General features: G+C 53.2%; 1 protein-coding gene across 7 annotated transcripts in view; it reads left to right on the forward strand.

Moving 5' to 3' along the window:
* Window positions 1–20,543, forward strand: part of ppp3cca (protein phosphatase 3, catalytic subunit, gamma isozyme, a) — a 41,376-nt gene extending 20,833 nt beyond the window's left edge. For 2 of the 7 annotated variants that reach the window (XM_081710986.1, XM_081710993.1), the window contains 7 exons: window positions 10,130–10,224; window positions 10,336–10,461; window positions 10,767–10,844; window positions 11,510–11,723; window positions 12,636–12,733; window positions 16,098–16,124; window positions 17,587–20,543. In XM_081710986.1, the coding sequence (XP_081567112.1) occupies window positions 10,130–10,224; window positions 10,336–10,461; window positions 10,767–10,844; window positions 11,510–11,723; window positions 12,636–12,733; window positions 16,098–16,124; window positions 17,587–17,735 (787 nt within the window). In that variant the 3' untranslated portion in view covers window positions 17,736–20,543. The remainder of the gene's footprint in view (window positions 1–10,129; window positions 10,225–10,335; window positions 10,462–10,766; window positions 10,845–11,509; window positions 11,724–12,635; window positions 12,734–16,097; window positions 16,125–17,586) is intronic. The other 5 variants (XM_081710995.1, XM_035526495.2, XM_081710998.1 and 2 more) reach the window with 3 other exon arrangements.
* The last annotated feature ends 21 nt before the right edge of the window (window positions 20,544–20,564 follow it).

Consider the following 20,564-nt stretch of genomic DNA (forward strand, 5'->3'; position numbering starts at 1 on the left):
GTGTGTGTGTGTGTGTGTGTGTGTGTGTGTGTGTGTCTCTGTGCCTCTGGGTGTGTGTGTGTGTGTGTGTGTGTGTGTGTGTGTGTGTGTGTCTCTGTGCCTCTGGGTGTGTGTGTGTGTGTGTGTGTGTGTGTGTGTGTGTGTCTCTGTGCCTCTGGGTGTGTGTGTGTGTGTGTGTGTGTGTGTGTGTGTGTGTGTGTGTGTCTCTGTGCCTCTGGGGGTGTGTGTGTGTGTGTGTGTGTGTGTGTCTCTGTGCCTCTGGGTGTGTGTGTGTGTGTGTGTGTGTGTGTGTGTGTGTCTCTGTGCCTCTGGGTGTGTGTGTGTGTGTGTGTGTGTGTGTGTCTCTGTGCCTCTGGGTGTGTGTGTGTGTGTGTGTGTCTCTGTGCCTCTGGGTGTGTGTGTGTGTGTCTCTGTGCCTCTGGGTGTGTGTGTGTGTGTGTGTGTCTCTGTGCCTCTGGGTGTGTGTGTGTGTGTCTCTGTGCCTCTGGGTGTGTGTGTGTGTGTGTGTGTGTCTCTGTGCCTCTGGGTGTGTGTGTGTGTGTGTGTGTGTGTCTCTGTGCCTCTGGGTGTGTGTGTGTGTCTCTGTGCCTCTGGGGGTGTGTGTGTGTGTGTGTGTGTGTCTCTGTGCCTCTGGGGTTGTGTGTGTGTGTCTCTGTGCCTCTGGGGGTGTGTGTGTGTGTGTCTCTGTGCCTCTGGGGGTGTGTGTGTGTGTCTCTGTGCCTCTGGGGGTGTGTGTGTGTGTCTCTGTGCCTCTGGGGCTGTGTGTGTGTGTGTGTGTGTGTGTGTGTGTCTCTGTGCCTCTGGGTGTGTGTGTGTGTGTGTGTCTCTGTGCCTCTGGGGGTGTGTGTGTCTCTGTGCCTCTGGGGGTGTGTGTGTCTCTGTGCCTCTGGGTGTGTGTGTGTGTGTGTGTGTGTGTGTGTCTCTGTGCCTCTGGGTGTGTGTGTGTGTGTGTGTGTGTGTGTGTGTGTGTGTGTGTGTGTGTCTCTGTGCCTCTGGGTGTGTGTGTGTGTGTGTGTCTCTGTGCCTCTGGGGGTGTGTGTGTGTGTGTCTCTGTGCCTCTGGGGGTGTGTGTGTGTGTGTCTCTGTGCCTCTGGGGGTGTGTGTGTGTGTGTCTCTGTGCCTCTGGGGGTGTGTGTGTGTGTGTCTCTGTGCCTCTGGGGGTGTGTGTGTGTGTGTCTCTGTGCCTCTGGGGGTGTGTGTGTGTGTGTCTCTGTGCCTCTGGGGGTGTGTGTGTGTGTGTCTCTGTGCCTCTGGGGGTGTGTGTGTCTCTGTGCCTCTGGGGGTGTGTGTGTGTGTGTGTCTCTGTGCCTCTGGGGGTGTGTGTGTGTGTGTGTGTCTCTGTGCCTCTGGGGGTGTGTGTGTGTGTGTCTCTGTGCCTCTGGGTGTGTGTGTGTGTGTGTGTCTCTGTGCCTCTGGGGGTGTGTGTGTGTGTGTGTGTGTGTGTGTGTGTCTGTGCCTCTGGGGGTGTGTGGGGGTGTGTGTGTGTGTGTGTGTGTGTCTGTGCCTCTGGGTGTGTGTGTGTGTGTGTGTGTGTGTGTGTGTGTGTGTCTCTGTGCCTCTGGGTGTGTGTGTGTGTGTGTGTGTGTGTGTGTGTGTGTGTGTGTGTGTGTCTCTGTGCGTGTCTCTGTGCCTCTGGGGGGGTGTGTGTGTGTGTGTGTGTGTGTCTCTGTGCCTCTGGGGGTGTGTGTGTGTGTCTCTGTGCCTCTGGGGGTGTGTGTGTGTGTCTCTGTGCCTCTGAGGGTGTGTGTGTGTGTCTCTGTGCCTCTGGGGGTGTGTGTGTGTGTCTCTGTGCCTCTGGGGGTGTGTGTGTGTTTCTCTGTGCCTCTGGGGGTGTGTGTGTGTGTGTCTCTGTGCCTCTGGGGGTGTGTGTGTGTGTGTGTGTGTGTGTGTGTGTCTCTGTGCCTCTGGGGGTGTGTGTGTGTGTCTCTGTGCCTCTGGGGGTGTGTGTGTGTCTCTGTGCCTCTGGGGGTGTGTGTGTGTGTCTCTGTGCCTCTGGGGGTGTGTGTGTGTGTCTCTGTGCCTCTGGGGGTGTGTGTGTGTGTCTCTGTGCCTCTGGGGGTGTGTGTGTGTGTCTCTGTGCCTCTGGGGGTGTGTGTGTGTGCGTGTCTGTGCCTCTGGGGGTGTGTGTGTGTGCGTGTCTGTGCCTCTGGGGGTGTGTGTGTGTGCGTGTCTGTGCCTGCGCGCGTGTCTGTGCCTGCGCACGTGTCTGTGCCTGCGCGCGCGTCTGTGCCTCTGCGCGCGTGTCTGTGCCTGTGTGTGTGTGTGCCTGTGTGTGTGCGCGTCTGTGCCTCTGTGTGTGTGTGCGCGCGCGCGTGTCTGTGCCTCTGCATGCGTGTGGGTGCATGTCCGTGCCTCTGCGTGTGCGCATGTCTGTGCCTCTGGCGGGGGGGGGGGTGTGTGTCTCTGTGCCTCTGGGTGTGTCTCTGTGCGTGTGCGTGTGTGTCTCTGTGCCTCTGGGAGTGTGTGTGTGTATGTCTCTGTGCCTCTGGGTGTGTGTGTGTGTGTCTCTGTGCCTCTGGGGGTGTGTGTGTGTGTGTGTGTGTGTGTGTCTCTGTGCCTCTGGGGGTGTGTGTGTCTCTGTGCCTCTGGGGGTGTGTGTGTCTCTGTGCCTCTGGGGGTGTGTGTGTCTCTGTGCCTCTGGGGGTGTGTGTGTCTCTGTGCCTCTGGGGGTGTGTGTGTCTCTGTGCCTCTGGGGGTGTGTGTGTCTCTGTGCCTCTGGGGGTGTGTGTGTCTCTGTGCCTCTGGGGGTGTGTGTGTCTCTGTGCCTCTGGGGGTGTGTGTGTCTCTGTGCCTCTGGGGGTGTGTGTGTCTCTGTGCCTCTGGGGGTGTGTGTGTGTGTGTCTCTGTGCCTCTGGGGGTGTGTGTGTGTGTGTCTCTGTGCCTCTGGGTGTGTGTGTGTGTGTGTGTGTGTGTCTCTGTGCCTCTGGGTGTGTGTGTGTGTGTGTGTGTGTCTCTGTGCCTCTGGGGGTGTGTGTGTGTGTGTGTGTGTCTCTGTGCCTCTGGGGGTGTGTGTGTGTGTCTCTGTGCCTCTGGGGGTGTGTGTGTGTGTGTCTCTGTGCCTCTGGGGGTGTGTGTGTGTGTCTCTGTGCCTCTGGGGGTGTATGTGTGTGTGTGTGTGTGTGTGTGTCTCTGTGCCTCTGTGCCTCTGGGGGTGTGTGTGTGTGTCTCTGTGCCTCTGGGGGGGTGTGTGTGTGTCTCTGTGCCTCTGGGGGGGTGTGTGTGTGTCTCTGTGCCTCTGGGGGTGTGTGTGTGTGTGTGTGTGTGTCTCTGTGCCTCTGGGGGTGTGTGTGTGTGTGTGTGTGGGTGTGTCTCTGTGCCTCTGGGGGTGTGTGTGTGTGTGTGTGTGTGTCTCTGTGCCTCTGGGTGTGTGTGTGTGTGTCTTTGTGCCTCTGGGTGTGTGTGTGTGTGTGTGTCTCTGTGCCTCTGGGTGTGTGTGTGTGTGTGTGTGTGTGTGTGTGTGTCTCTGTGCCTCTGGGTGTGTGTGTGTGTGTGTGTGTCTCTGTGCCTCTGGGGGTGTGTGTGTGTGTGTGTGTGTGTGTGTGTGTGTGTGTCTCTGTGCCTCTGGGTGTGTGTGTGTGTGTGTCTCTGTGCCTCTGGGTGTGTGTGTGTGTGTGTGTGTGTGTCTCTGTGCCTCTGGGTGTGTGTGTGTGTGTGTGTGTGTCTGTGCCTCTGGGTGTGTGTGTGTGTGTGTGTGTCTCTGTGCCTCTGGGTGTGTGTGTGTGTGTGTGTGTGTGTCTCTGTGCCTCTGGGTGTGTGTGTGTGTGTGTGTGTGTGTGTGTCTCTGTGCCTCTGGGTGTGTGTGTGTGTGTGTGTGTCTCTGTGCCTCTGGGTGTGTGTGTGTGTGTGTGTGTGTGTGTGTCTCTGTGCCTCTGGGGGGGTGTGTGTGTGTGTGTGTGTCTCTGTGCCTCTGGGGGTGTGGGTGTGTGTGTGTGTGTGTGTCTCTGTGCCTCTGGGGGTGTGTGTGTGTGTCTCTGTGCCTCTGGGGGTGTGTGTGTGTGTCTCTGTGCCTCTGGGGCTGTGTGTGTGTGTGTGTGTGTGTGTGTGTCTCTGTGCCTCTGGGTGTGTGTGTGTGTGTGTGTGTGTGTGTGTCTCTGTGCCTCTGGGGGTGTGTGTGTCTCTGTGCCTCTGGGGGTGTGTGTCTCTGTGCCTCTGGGGGTGTGTGTGTCTCTGTGCCTCTGGGTGTGTGTGTGTGTGTGTGTGTGTGTGTGTCTCTGTGCCTCTGGGTGTGTGTGTGTGTGTGTGTGTGTGTGTGTGTGTGTGTCTCTGTGCCTCTGGGTGTGTGTGTGTGTGTGTCTCTGTGCCTCTGGGGGTGTGTGTGTGTGTGTCTCTGTGCCTGTGGGGGTGTGTGTGTGTGTGTGTGTGTGTGTGTGTGTGTGTGTGTGTGTGTGTGTGTGTGTGTCTCTGTGCCTCTGGGGGTGTGTGTGTGTGTGTGTGTGTGTGTGTCTGTGCCTCTGGGGGTGTGTGTGTGTGTGTGTGTGTGTGTGTGTGTGTGTGTGTCTCTGTGCCTCTGGGTGTGTGTGTGTGTGTGTGTGTCTCTGTGCCTCTGGGTGTGTGTGTGTGTGTGTGTGTGTCTCTGTGCCTCTGGGTGTGTGTGTGTGTGTGTGTGTGTGTGTGTGTGTGTGTCTCTGTGCCTCTGGGTGTGTGTGTGTGTGTGTGTGTGTGTGTGTGTGTCTCTGTGCCTCTGGGTGTGTGTGTGTGTGTCTCTGTGCCTCTGGGGGTGTGTGTGTGTGTGTGTGTCTCTGTGCCTCTGGGGGTGTGTGTGTGTGTGTCTCTGTGCCTCTGGGGGTGTGTGTGTGTGTGTCTCTGTGCCTCTGGGGGTGTGTGTGTGTGTCTCTGTGCCTCTGGGGGTGTGTGTGTGTGTCTCTGTGCCTCTGGGGGTGTGTGTGTGTGTCTCTGTGCCTCTGGGGGTGTGTGTGTGTGTCTCTGTGCCTCTGGGGGTGTGTGTGTGTGTCTCTGTGCCTCTGGGGGTGTGTGTGTGTGTGTGTGTCTCTGTGCCTCTGTGCCTCTGGGGGGGTGTGTGTGTGTGTGTGTGTGTGTCTCTGTGCCTCTGGGGGTGTGTGTGTGTGTCTCTGGGCCTCTGGGGGTGTGTGTGTGTGTCTCTGTGCCTCTGGGGGTGTGTGTGTGTGTCTCTGTGCCTCTGGGGGTGTGTGTGTGTTTCTCTGTGCCTCTGGGGGTGTGTGTGTGTGTCTCTGTGCCTCTGGGGGTGTGTGTGTGTGTGTGTGTGTGTGTGTGTGTGTGTGTGTGTGTCTCTGTGCCTCTGGGGGTGTGTGTGTGTGTCTCTGTGCCTCTGGGGGTGTGTGTGTGTGTCTCTGTGCCTCTGGGGGTGTGTGTGTGTGTCTCTGTGCCTCTGGGGGTGTGTGTGTGTGTCTCTGTGCCTCTGGGGGTGTGTGTGTGTGTCTCTGTGCCTCTGGGGGTGTGTGTGTGTGTCTCTGTGCCTCTGGGGGTGTGTGTGTGTGCGTGTCTGTGCCTGCGCACGTGTCTGTGCCTGCGCGCGCGTCTGTGCCTCTGCGCGCGTGTCTGTGCCTGTGTGTGTGTGTGTGCCTGTGTGTGTGCGCGTCTGTGCCTCTGTGTGTGTGTGCGCGCGCGCGTGTCTGTGCCTCTGCATGCGTGTGGGTGCATGTCCGTGCCTCTGCATGTGCGCATGTCTGTGCCTCTGGCGGGGGGGGGGGGGGTGTGCCTCTGGGTGTGTCTGTGTGCGTGTGCGTGTGTGTCTCTGTGCCTCTGGGAGTGTGTGTGTGTATGTCTCTGTGCCTCTGGGTGTGTGTGTGTGTGTCTCTGTGCCTCTGGGTGTGTGTGTGTGTGTGTGTGTGTGTGTGTGTGTCTCTGTGCCTCTGGGGGTGTGTGTGTCTGTGCCTCTGGGGGTGTGTGTGTCTCTGTGCCTCTGGGGGTGTGTGTGTCTCTGTGCCTCTGGGGGTGTGTGTGTCTCTGTGCCTCTGGGGGTGTGTGTGTCTCTGTGCCTCTGGGGGTGTGTGTGTCTCTGTGCCTCTGGGGGTGTGTGTGTCTCTGTGCCTCTGGGGGTGTGTGTGTCTCTGTGCCTCTGGGGGTGTGTGTGTCTCTGTGCCTCTGGGGGTGTGTGTGTGTGTGTGTGTGTCTCTGTGCCTCTGGGGGTGTGTGTGTGTGTGTCTCTGTGCCTCTGGGTGTGTGTGTGTGTGTGTGTCTCTGTGCCTCTGGGTGTGTGTGTGTGTGTGTGTGTGTCTCTGTGCCTCTGGGTGTGTGTGTGTGTGTGTGTGTGTGTGTGTGTCTCTGTGCCTCTGGGGGTGTGTGTGTGTGTGTGTGTGTGTCTCTGTGCCTCTGGGGGTGTGTGTGTGTGTCTCTGTGCCTCTGGAGGTGTGTGTGTGTGTCTCTGTGCCTCTGGGGGTGTGTGTGTGTGTCTCTGTGCCTCTGGGGGTGTGTGTGTGTGTCTCTGTGCCTCTGGGGGTGTGTGTGTGTGTGTGTGTCTCTGTGCCTCTGTGCCTCTGGGGGTGTGTGTGTGTGTCTCTGTGCCTCTGGGGGGGTGTGTGTGTGTCTCTGTGCCTCTGGGGGGGTGTGTGTGTGTCTCTGTGCCTCTGGGGGTGTGTGTGTGTGTCTCTGTGCCTCTGGGGGTGTGTGTGTGTGTGTGTGTGTGTGTGTGTCTCTGTGCCTCTGGGGGTGTGTGTGTGTGTGTGTGTGTGTGTGTGTGTCTCTGTGCCTCTGGGGGTGTGTGTGTGTGTGGGTGTGTCTCTGTGCCTCTGGGGGTGTGTGTGTGTGTGGGTGTGTCTCTGTGCCTCTGGGGGTGTGTGTGTGTGTGTGTGTGTGTCTCTGTGCCTCTGGGTGTGTGTGTGTGTGTCTTTGTGCCTCTGGGTGTGTGTGTGTGTGTGTGTCTCTGTGCCTCTGGGTGTGTGTGTGTGTGTGTGTGTGTGTGTGTGTGTGTGTGTCTCTGTGCCTCTGGGTGTGTGTGTGTGTGTGTGTGTCTCTGTGCCTCTGGGGGTGTGTGTGTGTGTGTGTGTGTGTGTCTCTGTGCCTCTGGGTGTGTGTGTGTGTGTGTGTGTGTGTCTCTGTGCCTCTGGGTGTGTGTGTGTGTGTGTGTGTGTCTCTGTGCCTCTGGGTGTGTGTGTGTGTGTGTGTGTCTCTGTGCCTCTGGGTGTGTGTGTGTGTGTGTGTGTGTGTGTCTCTGTGCCTCTGGGTGTGTGTGTGTGTGTGTGTGTGTGTGTGTGTGTGTCTCTGTGCCTCTGGGTGTGTGTGTGTGTGTGTGTGTCTCTGTGCCTCTGGGTGTGTGTGTGTGTGTGTGTGTGTGTCTCTGTGCCTCTGGGGGTGTGTGTGTGTGTGTGTGTGTGTGTGTGTCTCTGTGCCTCTGGGTGTGTGTGTGTGTGTGTGTGTGTGTGTGTGTCTCTGTGCCTCTGGGGGTGTGTGTGTGTGTCTCTGTGCCTCTGGGGGTGTGTGTGTGTGTGTCTCTGTGCCTCTGGGGCTGTGTGTGTGTGTGTGTGTGTGTGTGTGTGTCTCTGTGCCTCTGGGGGTGTGTGTGTGTGTGTGTGTGTGTGTGTGTGTGTGTCTCTGTGCCTCTGGGGGTGTGTGTGTCTCTGTGCCTCTGGGGGTGTGTGTCTCTGTGCCTCTGGGGGTGTGTGTGTCTCTGTGCCTCTGGGTGTGTGTGTGTGTGTGTGTCTCTGTGCCTCTGGGTGTGTGTGTGTGTGTGTGTGTGTGTGTGTGTGTGTGTGTGTGTGTGTGTGTGTGTGTGTGTGTCTCTGTGCCTCTGGGTGTGTGTGTGTGTGTGTGTGTGTCTCTGTGCCTCTGGGGGTGTGTGTGTGTGTGTGTCTCTGTGCCTCTGGGGGTGTGTGTGTGTGTGTGTCTCTGTGCCTCTGGGGGTGTGTGTGTGTGTGTGTGTGTGTGTGTGTGTGTGTGTGTGTGTGTCTCTGTGCCTCTGGGGGTGTGTGTGTGTGTGTGTGTGTCTGTGCCTCTGGGGGTGTGTGTGTGTGTGTGTGTGTGTGTGTGTGTCTCTGTGCCTCTGGGGGTGTGTGTGTGTGTGTGTGTGTGTGTGTGTGTCTCTGTGCCTCTGGGTGTGTGTGTGTGTGTGTGTGTGTGTGTCTCTGTGCCTCTGGGTGTGTGTGTGTGTGTGTGTGTCTCTGTGCCTCTGGGGGTGTGTGTGTGTGTGTGTGTGTGTCTCTGTGCCTCTGGGTGTGTGTGTGTGTGTGTGTGTGTGTCTCTGTGCCTCTGGGGGTGTGTTTGTGTGTCTCTGTGCCTCTGGGGGTGTGTGTGTGTGTCTCTGTGCCTCTGGGGGTGTGTGTGTGTGTCTCTGTGCCTCTGGGGCTGTGTGTGTGTGTGTGTGTGTGTGTGTGTGTGTGTCTCTGTGCCTCTGGGTGTGTGTGTGTGTGTGTGTGTGTGTGTGTCTCTGTGCCTCTGGGGGTGTGTGTGTCTCTGTGCCTCTGGGGGTGTGTGTGTCTCTGTGCCTCTGGGGGTGTGTGTGTCTCTGTGCCTCTGGGGGTGTGTGTGTGTGTGTGTGTGTGTCTCTGTGCCTCTGGGGGTGTGTGTGTGTGTGTGTGTGTGTGTGTGTGTGTGTGTCTCTGTGCCTCTGGGTGTGTGTGTGTGTGTGTGTGTGTGTGTGTCTGTGCCTCTGGGGGTGTGTGTGTGTGTGTCTCTGTGCCTCTGGGTGTGTGTGTGTGTGTGTCTCTGTGCCTCTGGGTGTGTGTGTGTGTGTGTGTGTGTGTGTCTCTGTGCCTCTGGGTGTGTGTGTGTGTGTGTGTGTGTCTCTGTGCCTCTGGGTGTGTGTGTGTGTGTGTGTGTCTCTGTGTGTGTGTGTGTGTGTGTCTCTGTGCCTCTGGGGGTGTGTGTGTGTGTGTGTGTGTGTCTCTGTGCCTCTGGGGGTGTGTGTGTGTGTCTCTGTGCCTCTGGGGGTGTGTGTGTGTGTCTCTGTGCCTCTGGGTGTGTGTGTGTGTGTCTCTGTGCCTCTGGGGGTGTGTGTGTGTGTCTCTGTGCCTCTGGGGGTGTGTGTGTGTGTCTCTGTGCCTCTGGGTGTGTGTGTGTGTGTGTCTCTGTGCCTCTGTGCCTCTGGGGGTGTGTGTGTGTGTCTCTGTGCCTCTGGGGGGGTGTGTGTGTGTCTCTGTGCCTCTGGGGGTGTGTGTGTGTGTCTCTGTGCCTCTGGGTGTGTGTGTGTGTGTGTGTGTGTGTGTGTGTGTCTCTGTGCCTCTGGGTGTGTGTGTGTGTGTGTGTGTGTGTCTCTGTGCCTCTGTGTGTGTGTGTGTGTGTGTCTCTGTGCCTCTGGGGGTGTGTGTGTGTGTGTGTGTCTCTGTGCCTCTGGGGGTGTGTGTGTGTGTGTCTCTGTGCCTCTGGGGGTGTGTGTGTGTGTGTCTCTGTGCCTCTGGGGGTGTGTGTGTGTGTCTCTGTGCCTCTGGGGGTGTGTGTGTGTGTCTCTGTGCCTCTGGGGGTGTGTGTGTGTGTCTCTGTGCCTCTGGGGGTGTGTGTGTGTGTCTCTGTGCCTCTGGGGGGGTGTGTGTGTGTCTCTGTGCCTCTGGGGGTGTGTGTGTGTGTCTCTGTGCCTCTGGGGGTGTGTGTGTGTGTGTGTGTCTCTGTGCCTCTGGGGGTGTGTGTGTGTGTGTGTGTCTCTGTGCCTCTGGGGGTGTGTGTGTGTGTGTGTCTCTGTGCCTCTGGGTGTGTGTGTGTGTGTCTCTGTGCCTCTGGGTGTGTGTGTGTGTGTCTTTGTGCCTCTGGGTGTGTGTGTGTGTGTGTCTCTGTGCCTCTGGGTGTGTGTGTGTGTGTGTGTGTGTGTGTCTGTGCCTCTGGGTGTGTGTGTGTGTGTGTGTGTGTGTGTGTGTGTCTCTGTGCCGCTGGGGGTGTGTGTGTGTGTCTCTGTGCCGCTGGGGGTGTGTGTGTGTGCCTCTGTGCCTCTGGGGGTGTGTGTGTCTCTGTGCCTCTGGGGGTGTGTGTGTCTCTGTGCCTCTGGGGGTGTGTGTGTCGCTGTGCCTCTGGGGGTGTGTGTGTCTCTGTGCCTCTGGGGTGGGGGTGTGTGTGCGTGCGTGTGTCTTTGTGCGTCTGTGCTTGCGTGTCTGTGCCTCTCTTTGTTCACGCATGTGCGCATGCGTGCCTCTGTGTGTGCCTGTGTGTGTGTGTGAGCTGCAGTAGGGGGCTGGTACGCTTCACCCCCTCACACAGATGCTCTGTTTGTCGCCCCTCCTGCGCGCAGGTACAGGATGTACAGGAAAAGCCAGACGACGGGCTTCCCCTCGCTAATCACCATCTTCTCAGCTCCCAATTACCTAGACGTGTACAACAACAAAGGTAGGCGTGCGCCGCGCCGACGGCCCCTCACGTGAGCGCCGCCGCACCCGGGCCCCGGGCTGTTTCCCTTTGCCTCTCCCCCTGCGCCATTCTGTTTTTGTCCCTCCGCAGCCGCCGTACTGAAGTACGAGAACAACGTCATGAACATCCGGCAGTTCAACTGCTCGCCCCACCCGTACTGGCTGCCCAACTTCATGGACGTCTTCACCTGGTCGCTACCCTTCGTGGGAGAAAAAGGTGACGCCCTCTCTCGAGGCACTGCGGAGGGGGGGATCATAAGCGTGCCAATGATGCAGTGCGGCTAAATTTCCCTGACCAATCATTAGATTTCCTGTGTTACGTGCTAAACCAATTATACATCTTTTCCCAGTAAGGTTTGACAACACAGCGATTTCACACAATTTTTCACACAATTTACAACGAGTTGGAACAGAAGCGGCGGTTGTGCGACACACTACTCGCGGCCTTTCCTGGTAACGGTAAAGTGAACAGCGGTGGTGAAGGATGGCTGATCTCTGACTAGAGCTCGCCTGTGTTCCCAGTGACTGAGATGCTGGTTAACGTCCTCAACATCTGCTCTGATGACGAGCTCATGTCCGAGGGAGATGACTTGTGTGAAGGTACCACACACACGCACGCGCACGCGCACACACACACACACACACTCACAGATCATAACTTTCGACCCCATCTCTCCTCGCCTGCGTGTTTATAAGTTTGCGTGCTGTTATCTTCCCATGGTGCATTTCTGCATCGCTCTTTTTAGTTAGTGGTGAGATTGCAGATGTGGGATCTGCGATTCGGTCTTGCATTAGGATGAACGCGGGGCGGAGTTGGTCTCAGATCAGCCCACGCATGTCTTTGCAGTGTGTAGGCTCCAGCTGGCAGAGTGGGCGGAGCTCTCATCGTTAGGAGAGAAAGCGCCTCATCTGTACACATGTCACAGCTCATCAGATGCGTCAGACTGCTATTAAATCCACTTCAGTTCCTTCCCCCGGAGACCTGCTGTGTCTTACTGCAGTGCTGACTACATACATATAAACACACACACACACACACACAGCCCGTTCTACACAGCCCACTGCACCCCACAATTACACGCTATGTGTTATAAATTTTAGACTTGAAATGTAGTCACCTCCAGACGTGATCTCTGTGTGTGTGTGTGTGTGTGTGTGTGTGTGTGTGTGTGTGCGCGTGCGTGTGTGCGCGTGTGCCTGCGCGCGCATGTTTTGATTAAATGTTTATCTTTGCTATCTTTCCATCTTCCACATCCTGCTGAAAGTATACTTTCTTTTACACAATCTTTTACAACACCAAACTCGGGTGTGCATGTGCCTGCGTGCATGTTTGTGTGTCCCTGTGTGTGTGTGTATGTATGTATGTGTGTGTGTGTGTGTCCATGCTCTTGCAGGTGGAGCACCAGCAGCACGTAAGGAGGTGATCAGGAATAAGATCCGCGCCATTGGGAAGATGGCTCGGGTCTTCTCCGTGCTCAGGTGCGTGCCGCGGCGTCTGCCTCGCCTCGCAGTCTGTCCGGCCCTCGCCCGGGTCTTGCGGATCCGACATCCCCGCGGGCATGCCGACAGCTTGGCCAATGCATAGTGACCCGAGACAGAAGGGCCTGAGTAACTCAGACGGTGTCCCGGGGCATCTGGACAGCGTTGGTTCTCACTCCGCCACACGCGAGAGAGAGGCCTCATTACCAAAACGGGTCACGGAGTTGAAAATAGATTTCACTGTTTATAAAAGGAGCCAGAAGCTCGGCACACAATGAAGTTTTGTTTGAAAGCGTGCATGCACGCGCGCACACACACACACACACACACACACACACACACACACACATGCACGCACGCGCACACATACACACACACACACACACAGGCAGGCTTGTGTGCACGCATACACACGCGCGCACACACATACAGGCAGGCTTGTGTGCACGCATACGCACGCGCGCGCACACACACGCGCACACACACACACAGGCAGGCTTGTGTGCACGCATAGACATACACACACACACACACACACAACACACGCGCGCACACACACAGGCAGGCTTGTGTGCACGCATACACATACACACACACACACACGCGCACACACACACTCCTCCATCAGGAATAATGAGCAGGCATCAGTGAGTCATGAGTGGAAATGGTTGTATAATTAATCGCGTTAGACATTACTGCGGCCGAGGAGAGCTCCGCTTGGCCTTTCGGACGCGCTCTGAAATCTTTTGTGCAGGGTTCCTTGATAACAATATTCAGATTACAGTGGCAGCACTGGATAGTTTCAAATTAATATTTAATCTCCCTCTTTCTGCCTTCCTGCAAATTGATTCTGTGTCTGAATGCAAATCTAATGAGGTGTGTGCGTGTGTGCGTGTGTGTGTGTGAGATCAGGGAGGAGAGTGAGAGTGTTTTGACTCTTAAGGGCCTGACCCCAACTGGGACGCTACCTCTGGGAGTGTTGTCCGGAGGTAAACAGACCCTGCAGAATGGTAAGTGCGCGTCCTCTGGCACGCCTCCCTGCATGCATGTGCATCGCAAAGTGCGTCCATATTCACCACACACACACACACACACAAACACACTGACTGAGATTCAGGACTCATTCACACTTCTGACCAAATGAGTCAGCTAACTGCGTGCCGTCCCCTTGACCTGTTTATGCGCTACTCCACTCTAACGTCTGAAATCTCTTTCAGCACGGTGTGATGTACAACGTTCACACACTTCCACTGTGGACACAGCATGCTCGCGTCCCCGATCCCACCAGCACGGCAATTTGCATGAGTTATGGTTTTGCTCGAGCGGAGCCGGGCGGTTCTAGATGGTTTCTCGGCGCGGGCTTCGATCCGAATCGCAGAACTCCGCCATTCCTGTAGTCGCACCTCCTCTCGGGAACCAGAGCTGGCTGGCGCACTGCGAGAGTGTGCGCGGATATGAGCGCCGGAGGCGGAGTCTCCCCGGAGCCCCTCCCCGTCAAATTGACCTACATATGAACGCAGTGCTCTCCTTTAGGCGGGCTACGGCATGACAAGGCAGAATCCCTACTGACATCTGTTCCCTACTGACATCTGTCCCCCATCTGTTGAAATGAAAATGCCCAAACAGACCATAAGTATTTTGGTGCAGGTGAGCAAGGGATAAACCTGTGTGTGTGTGTGTGTGTGTGTGTGTGTGTGTGTGTGTGTGTGTGTGTGTGTGTGTGTGTGTGTGTGTGTGTGTGTGTGTGTGTGTGTGTGTGTGTGTGTGTGTGTGTGTGTGTGTGTTGAACTTGTTAGTCTCCATTAGTATAGTCAGAGAATAATAATAATATATAAAGGTCGATTCTTGCCAGAAACAACATGGTCATATGTTTTTAAAAGAAGACACACAAAGTAACAAGCGTAGGAATGCCCAACGCCCAATTTATGATGGTCTTACCCCAAACGGCTTCTCAAATTCCCAACGCCCAATTTATGATGGTCTTACCCCAAACGGCTTCTCAAATTATTTCACTGTCGCAGCCCAAATTCCATTGACGATAAATCGTGAGAGTTTTGCTAGAGTTGTTGCGCTCTCCTTTCATCTCATTTATATGGTGTCAGGTGGTCAGGATAACTGTCCCTAGTCTGTCTGTTCCTCGTCCAGTCGATCTGATGAGATCTGTTATCGTGAGTGTTTGGTCTTGGCTCTTGCAAATAGTGACGTGGACATTGTCAACAACCAACAGGTAAACACCAGAGAGAGAGCAGGAAAGAGAGATCAGACATGAGATTGGGAGATCAGACAGACTGGGAGATCAGACATGAGACTGGGACACCCGCTGCATCTGATTCTGTTCCATTGTTCCGCTTCCTGTATATTTCCAACAGGAGCATGATGGAAAATAATCTCAAAAGGAATCTGTTTGCAGTCTTGTAAATGGTAGCCCTGCAAGATTCTCAGTCCTCAATCCAAGTCCCCCAATTTGGAAAATTGTAGTCTGTGATTAAACATTCTGTGACTCGACGCATTGTTTTCAGATATGCGGGGTTGTCAGACTTTAGTCTTTTAAAAGAGTTTTCAGTGTCTTCAAAGTCTTCTAGTGTATGGTTAGCATAAATCATTATCTCTATGAATGATTAAAATGTGTTGAATCTCAAATCTCAAAGTGTTTTGAGAGGATTCATGCAAAGAATCTGTAATTGACACGATCTCCCTTGCAGTGTAATGTGTTTATGCTGTTTGAATCATGGTGAGAGGAGGGAACTGCTCCAGGTCTTTGTTCCTGACGACCAATGATCAGACGGCTCTGGCTCACTGCTACGCTTCCTATCAAGAAATGTTCCAGTAAACGTTTGAGAACGGTTTGGTAGGATGAGCGGAGGTGGATACTCAGGACGCTTTGTGTCAGCCTGTTTTCTCGTTTGTGTTAAAGACAAAGTGAATTAAATGGCAAGCTAACATTGGTGGTTTGTTTGGTCACTGATTGACACGGTGGGGGGTTAGTCTGCTCCGACTGATGCAGTATGGGGGGTTAGTCTGCTCTGACTGATGCAGTATGGGGGGTTAGTCTGCTCCGACTGATGCAGTATTTGGGGGGGGAGGTTAGTCTGCTCCGACTGATGCAGTATTTGGGGGGGGGAGGTTAGTCTGCTCCGACTGATGCAGTATTTGGGGGGGGGAGGTTAGTCTGCTCCGACTGATGCAGTATTTGGGGGGGGAGGTTAGTCTGCTCCGACTGATGCAGTATTTTGGGGGGGGAGGTTAGTCTGCTCCGACTGATGCAGTATTTGGGGGGGGGGTAGTCTGCTCCGACTGATGCAGTATGGGTGGGGGAGGTTAGTCTGCTCCGACTGATGCAGTATGAGTGGCTGGCACAGCTGGCCAGGAGATTTGTTTCCAAACAAGCAATGAGTCCATGAAATAAACCTCTGTTCATTATGTCTCAGAGGATTCTGAGAGTGTGCTCTCATTCTGCTGAAATGTTTGGTGTAAAAATGTGTGCGTACCTGTGTGTGTGATGCAAATACTGCAAGCAATGTTTTCACACCACATGGGGAAAGTAGTAAAAGGATTAAAAAACAATATTTATAGGACTGTCTGTCTTCCTCTGGGCATCAGAAATGGCCCCTTACTGTCTGCCAACAATCTCCCCTCTAGGCTGCCACTCGCCTCCTCCCTCTGCCCTTGCTGAGGGCGTCGACGCCCCAACGTTCCATCCAGGGCAGCGCGGTTTGCACGGGCACGTTGCTGGCTTTTGGGAAACCACTGTGCGGCTCTGGTGAAGAACACCAGTCGGTCAGTGAGCAGTTGGAACCAATTCAAGAGGCAGTGGTAGCTCAGTGGTTAAGGTACTTGACTAGTGATCAGAAGGTTGCTGGTTCAAGCCCCACTGCTCCCAAGTTGCCACTGTTGGGCTGCTGAGCAAGACCCTCAATTACTCAAATTGTAAGAAGTTGCTGACTCACAGTAACAAGTTGAGATCGTTTCAGTGTATTTGCAGCTTCCTTTGATTCGACTTGGTTGTTGCCTCTTGGAGGGTCGTCTTATTTTGAGAGTCAAAATAGAGTGCCAGTGCTGCACTAAATTGTTCAAACAGAGACCGAAATGAGAACGTAAATAGCTCACTAATCACCTCCACCTCTGCCTGTCCAGTGTACTTGCTCCAGGTCTGAATACTTCATTTTCTGCCATTCTGTGTCGCTGTGTGTTTGCTGGGGCTAACTGGAGCTGTTTGATTATTGTTGATGCTGTTGTTTTTGTTTTTTTTCCTTTTCTATCACCCCCCCCGCTGCGGTCGCTCGCCTGCCCACCAGTATCTGCGATGACTCTGTCTAACATCACTGATCACTTGCTCTCTTTTCTGTTCGTATTTTGGGTTTCTTGCCAACACAGCCGCGCTGCTAGCGAAGGAGGGCAAAGGTATGCTAGCCGCCTGTCGTGCCTCCCCCCACCCCTCCTATCGCTGTGATGCTGTAGTAGATGATGTGGTACTGTTTCAGAAAATGACCAGTCTTGCACACGTGTAACTTAACTGCCGATTATCCCACATGACCTGGGATGGTAAGTGAATCAGCGTTTGGTCCTCGGATCACAAGCGTCTCGTCTTTGCACTAATGAAATCCAGAACCCCCCTTTAAACACCACTTGCCATTCCTGTAATTAACAGAGCTGAGACTCTGTCAGAGGCCAGAGCTGGCCAATTCCCAGGCTGCGCTCTGATTGGTTGAGGACTGTGCCCCCCCCCCCAGAGGTGGCCTGCTTCTGTTTTGCACGCACCTGCTCTCAAGCCAATGCTTCGTTCTCCGAGGTGCAAACACACACCCGCATGGGAGGGGCGTGAGACAGAAAAAGTAGAGTGCTGGCGTCGGTTCTCCCGCCGTTCTCTCCCACTGGGAACAAATGGGCCAGTTCTGCTTGTTCTCAGAATCACTCTCAACTCCCTCACTAGCAACCGCCCAGCATGATTTGAGAGTTAAAGAGATCGCTGCTTGTGCAAGAATGTCCTTTTCTGACCAAGCATGTTCTGTTGGGTTCCGTGTTGCATGTTTCGCTTCGTGTCGTTCCTCCACCACGACTAGACTTTCCTACCGACTGCTTGCCAAAATCCCAGCCAAATAGTTTTATTTATTAACCCCCCACCCCGGCCACTGGACTAGCGGGTTAAACAGCGGGTTTAGCCGATTGTCTCACGCTACAGATAATTGCTTTTAATCAGCGGAACGCTCCCAGCGAGCCATCTCGAGTGGCCTGTTTGACGCCCTGACGAGACAGGAATGAGAAAATAACGAAGGAGCTCATTTGTTTTTTTTCTTCACCATGCATCTGCAGCATGCGTCTGTGCAAGCCTGTATCTGTCTTTGCTGAGTATTTGTTTCCAATCGTGCCGTTATGCGCTTTTAGTTATGGTTTACTTTTCTGCGGCATGTTTTCTGGTAAGCTAATTTCCTAAGGGAACGAAAGAGCAGACAGCTGGTCTTATGGTTTTAATTGTCTCTTTTCCCCCTTTAGCTGAAAATTAAAGTAATTACCCATGATTAAATAAATATGATTAAATATGTTTAGGCTGTATGACTGAGTAAACTAATGGCAGACATTCTCTGTCGTCTCAGACGCGTCGTTGTCAAGGCCATAACGTGTCTTTGTGCGTGTGCGCGGCATTCATTTCTTGGCCATTTGCTTTTATTTGAAAGCATCTGCTTCGGTTCCTCAGCCTTCGGGCAGGATTGTGACTTTACTGGAGTTGAAGTAGAACAGAAGGCTGGGCCATGGCAGTAACCCGCGCGCGAGAGTAGTGCGCCGTGCGCTCGCCGAGCAGCCGGTCCCGGCTCCCTGCCTGTCTAATCGCCCCGCCTGTGTGTCTTCTCCCCGGCTTCCCCGGCAGCCATCCAAGGCTTCTCGCCCACGCGGAGGATCCGGAATTTCGAGGAGGCACGGGGCCTGGACCGGATAAACGAGAGGATGCCGCCGCGCCGGGACGGCCAGACCGGCGTGCTGGGCAGCGGGAAGAACGGCACCGACCGCAAGGTGTGAGGGGGAGGGGCTCCGCTCCCGACCCCGCCCCCCTCGCAGTGTTCTCTCTCACACACACACACACACACACACACACACACACCCCATTGCTGTGCGCTGCAGTGATGGGGGCCCCACCCATGCAGAGACTGACTGTGCTAGAGAGAAACCACAACTCAGCACATCATCCACCAGAGATTTTATTTATTAAAATGAAATGTATTAGATGTATGTGCTAGCGATGTTTTTGAAACATGAACGTTTAAAGAATCATTTAAGAACCACCTCCCCCCAAAAAAGCACTCAGAGTGTGTGTGTCAAGTATCGAACCACAATTGTAGGATTTTATTATTGCTTTTATAAACATTGTTTTAAGTATGAAGGCAAATCCGTAGTCTAATGACGGGAAGGTTTTGTGGCGTTTTTGTGGCGAATTTTCTAAAGTCTTACGGTGCTTGTCGAGGGAGCATTCCCACCTAGTGATGTGCGATCCGTCCTGCTTGCTTGCAAACCCTTTAATGACTGCAGCCTAAAGGGAATTAATTTATGGGACGCCATTAAAAAGGAATCCGTGGATTCGAAGCTACGACGAATACATAAATATTATTTGTGTACTATCGTTTTCTGTTGAGTTACAACGAAAGAATGAATGTTCGCCACACCTGCTGGGGTTCAGACAGCGTGACCTGTCGTGGAAAACAGCAACCGTAGAAGTGGCACCTATAGGTTGTGTTAGATTATGACTGTAGAAACGTACCTCAGGTTTTATGCATCCAGTCATGAACTGACAGGAACCTCTTGCCAAGAGTTACGACAACTTTGTGCGCATTTTGCAGCAAAGACCGCAAGTATTAGTTCTGCTTCATAACCGCCATCCGTGAAGAGGTTTTGTCTTGAGACACTACACCCGAGATTAGCTGGTTGTTCCCAGTATTGTAATCTGTAACAGTGTAAACGTGTACATCTGCTTGGGAAAACGACGACCCAACGTGGCTCAAAAACCAAAGTTTGGTGGGAAAACGTGACTAGGTTTGCACTAGGACCAGCTGGGCTCCGACAGCTTTAGGTGCATCTTCAGCCCAGCCCAAGGGCTGTTGCTCTAATGTGTATATATATATTTTTTTTGGGGGGGGGGACGACCACAATGATGGACTGTAACAAATGTTGAAATGGGAGGGAGGTGGTCCCGTTAGTGTCCTATAAGCTGAGGCGTTTTTTTTCTTCTTCCTGTACAAGGACTGGGAGCTGTGAAGTTCTGCAGTTTATCATTCGCGGCGCACCACGTGCTCGGAAATGTTAACACAGAGTTAACAAAGCAAGTTGTAATCGACTCTAAGTGATTTTGCCCTTCGGGTCTGTAACACTACGTGTATTTGTGTTTGTCGGCGCTTGTGTAACGAGTAAAGGTGGGGTTGGAGCGCCCTCTGCTGGTGAGCGGAGCAATCTGGCTCGCTATGCACTTGCTTTAGACTACAGAGGGAAAGAAGCATTAAGATTTGATATGGTTTGGATAATTGTGACCAGTACTGTTGAGAAGTTATCTGTTGTTAAGACTAATGTAAAAGAGCACTGTTAATGTGGTTGATGTTGATCATGATGAGGAAGATGCAGGATTGGAGCACATGGATGTTGACGGACTGGGCTCAGTATGATGTGTAAGACGGTGTTACTCGGACGCTGGCCTGGGCAACCATGAGCAATGTACAGCTGAAGGGCTTCCCTGTGCTTTCCCACCTGCCCTGGTGTGTGTGTGTGTGTGTGTGTGTGTGTGTGTGTGTGTGTGAGAGAGAGAGAGAGAGAGAGAGAGAGAGAGAGAGAGAGAGAGAGAGAGAGAGAGTGTTTGTGTGTGTGTGTGTGTGTGTGTGTGTGAGAGAGAGAGAGAATGAATCAAGATTGTATAGACTTTGTGCAGTTGGGTCAATGAAGGCTTAGTGAGGTGGACATGCAACGGGACTCTGGAGGACTTTTCCCACACCATGACAAATTATGGTTTAAGAGTCTTAACACTGCCAGAATAAGAGTCTTATACCGCCAGAATAAGAGTCTTATACAGTTTGCAAGGATGGACGAATCCTGCTGTTGAGTACCTGTCATGCGAGGCCAACATTTCATTCTTTTATGTAGCTGTGTCACTTAAGAAAAACAAAGAAAAAAATAAAATGGAATATTGAAGACTATGTAAGTGGTCATTGGTTTGTTTACTGTTGTGCAGTTATTTTGTGTTGACCTGGAGATGTTATAAACCGCGACTGGACAACAACCACTCAAACAAGACTTCAGGGAACAGGTCTTTACACAATTGGGCTGCAATCTAAAAGCCATCTAAAAGCCATTAGTATTGAAAACAATTTAACACCCAAGAATCATATTTAAAAATTAGCACAGAATGAGTGGGCTCACAATTTGCTCATATTTCTCCCCTTGGCAGTTTTCATCACTTGGGACTGCCACATCTATTACATTTTGTGTGTGTGTGTGTGTGTGTGTGTGTGTGTGTGTGTGTGTATATATGTGTGTGTATATATGTGTGTGTATATATGTGTGTGTGTGTGTGTGTGTGTGTATATATATGTATAGAGAGAGAGAGAGACACACACAACTCTAATGCAAACAAGTAATTCCAAAAAAGAATTTCAGACTTGTTTTTTTAGTGCAATGTGTATTTTATTGAGGAAAAGCAAGGTTTAAATTTGTCAGGCAGCTACAAATCAGAATGATTATTAATAGTTGCTACATGCACAAAAAAAATGGTTAAAAAAGATTGTGTATGTATGTGTGTGTATGTATGTGTGTGTGTGTGTGTGTGTGTGTGTGTTTATATATATATATGTTTATATATGTTTATATATA

The sequence above is a fragment of the Electrophorus electricus genome, chromosome 1 (genome assembly GCF_041902795.1).
Source record: "Electrophorus electricus isolate QZ-2024a chromosome 1, ASM4190279v1, whole genome shotgun sequence".
NCBI classification, from domain to species: Eukaryota; Metazoa; Chordata; class Actinopteri; order Gymnotiformes; family Gymnotidae; genus Electrophorus; species Electrophorus electricus.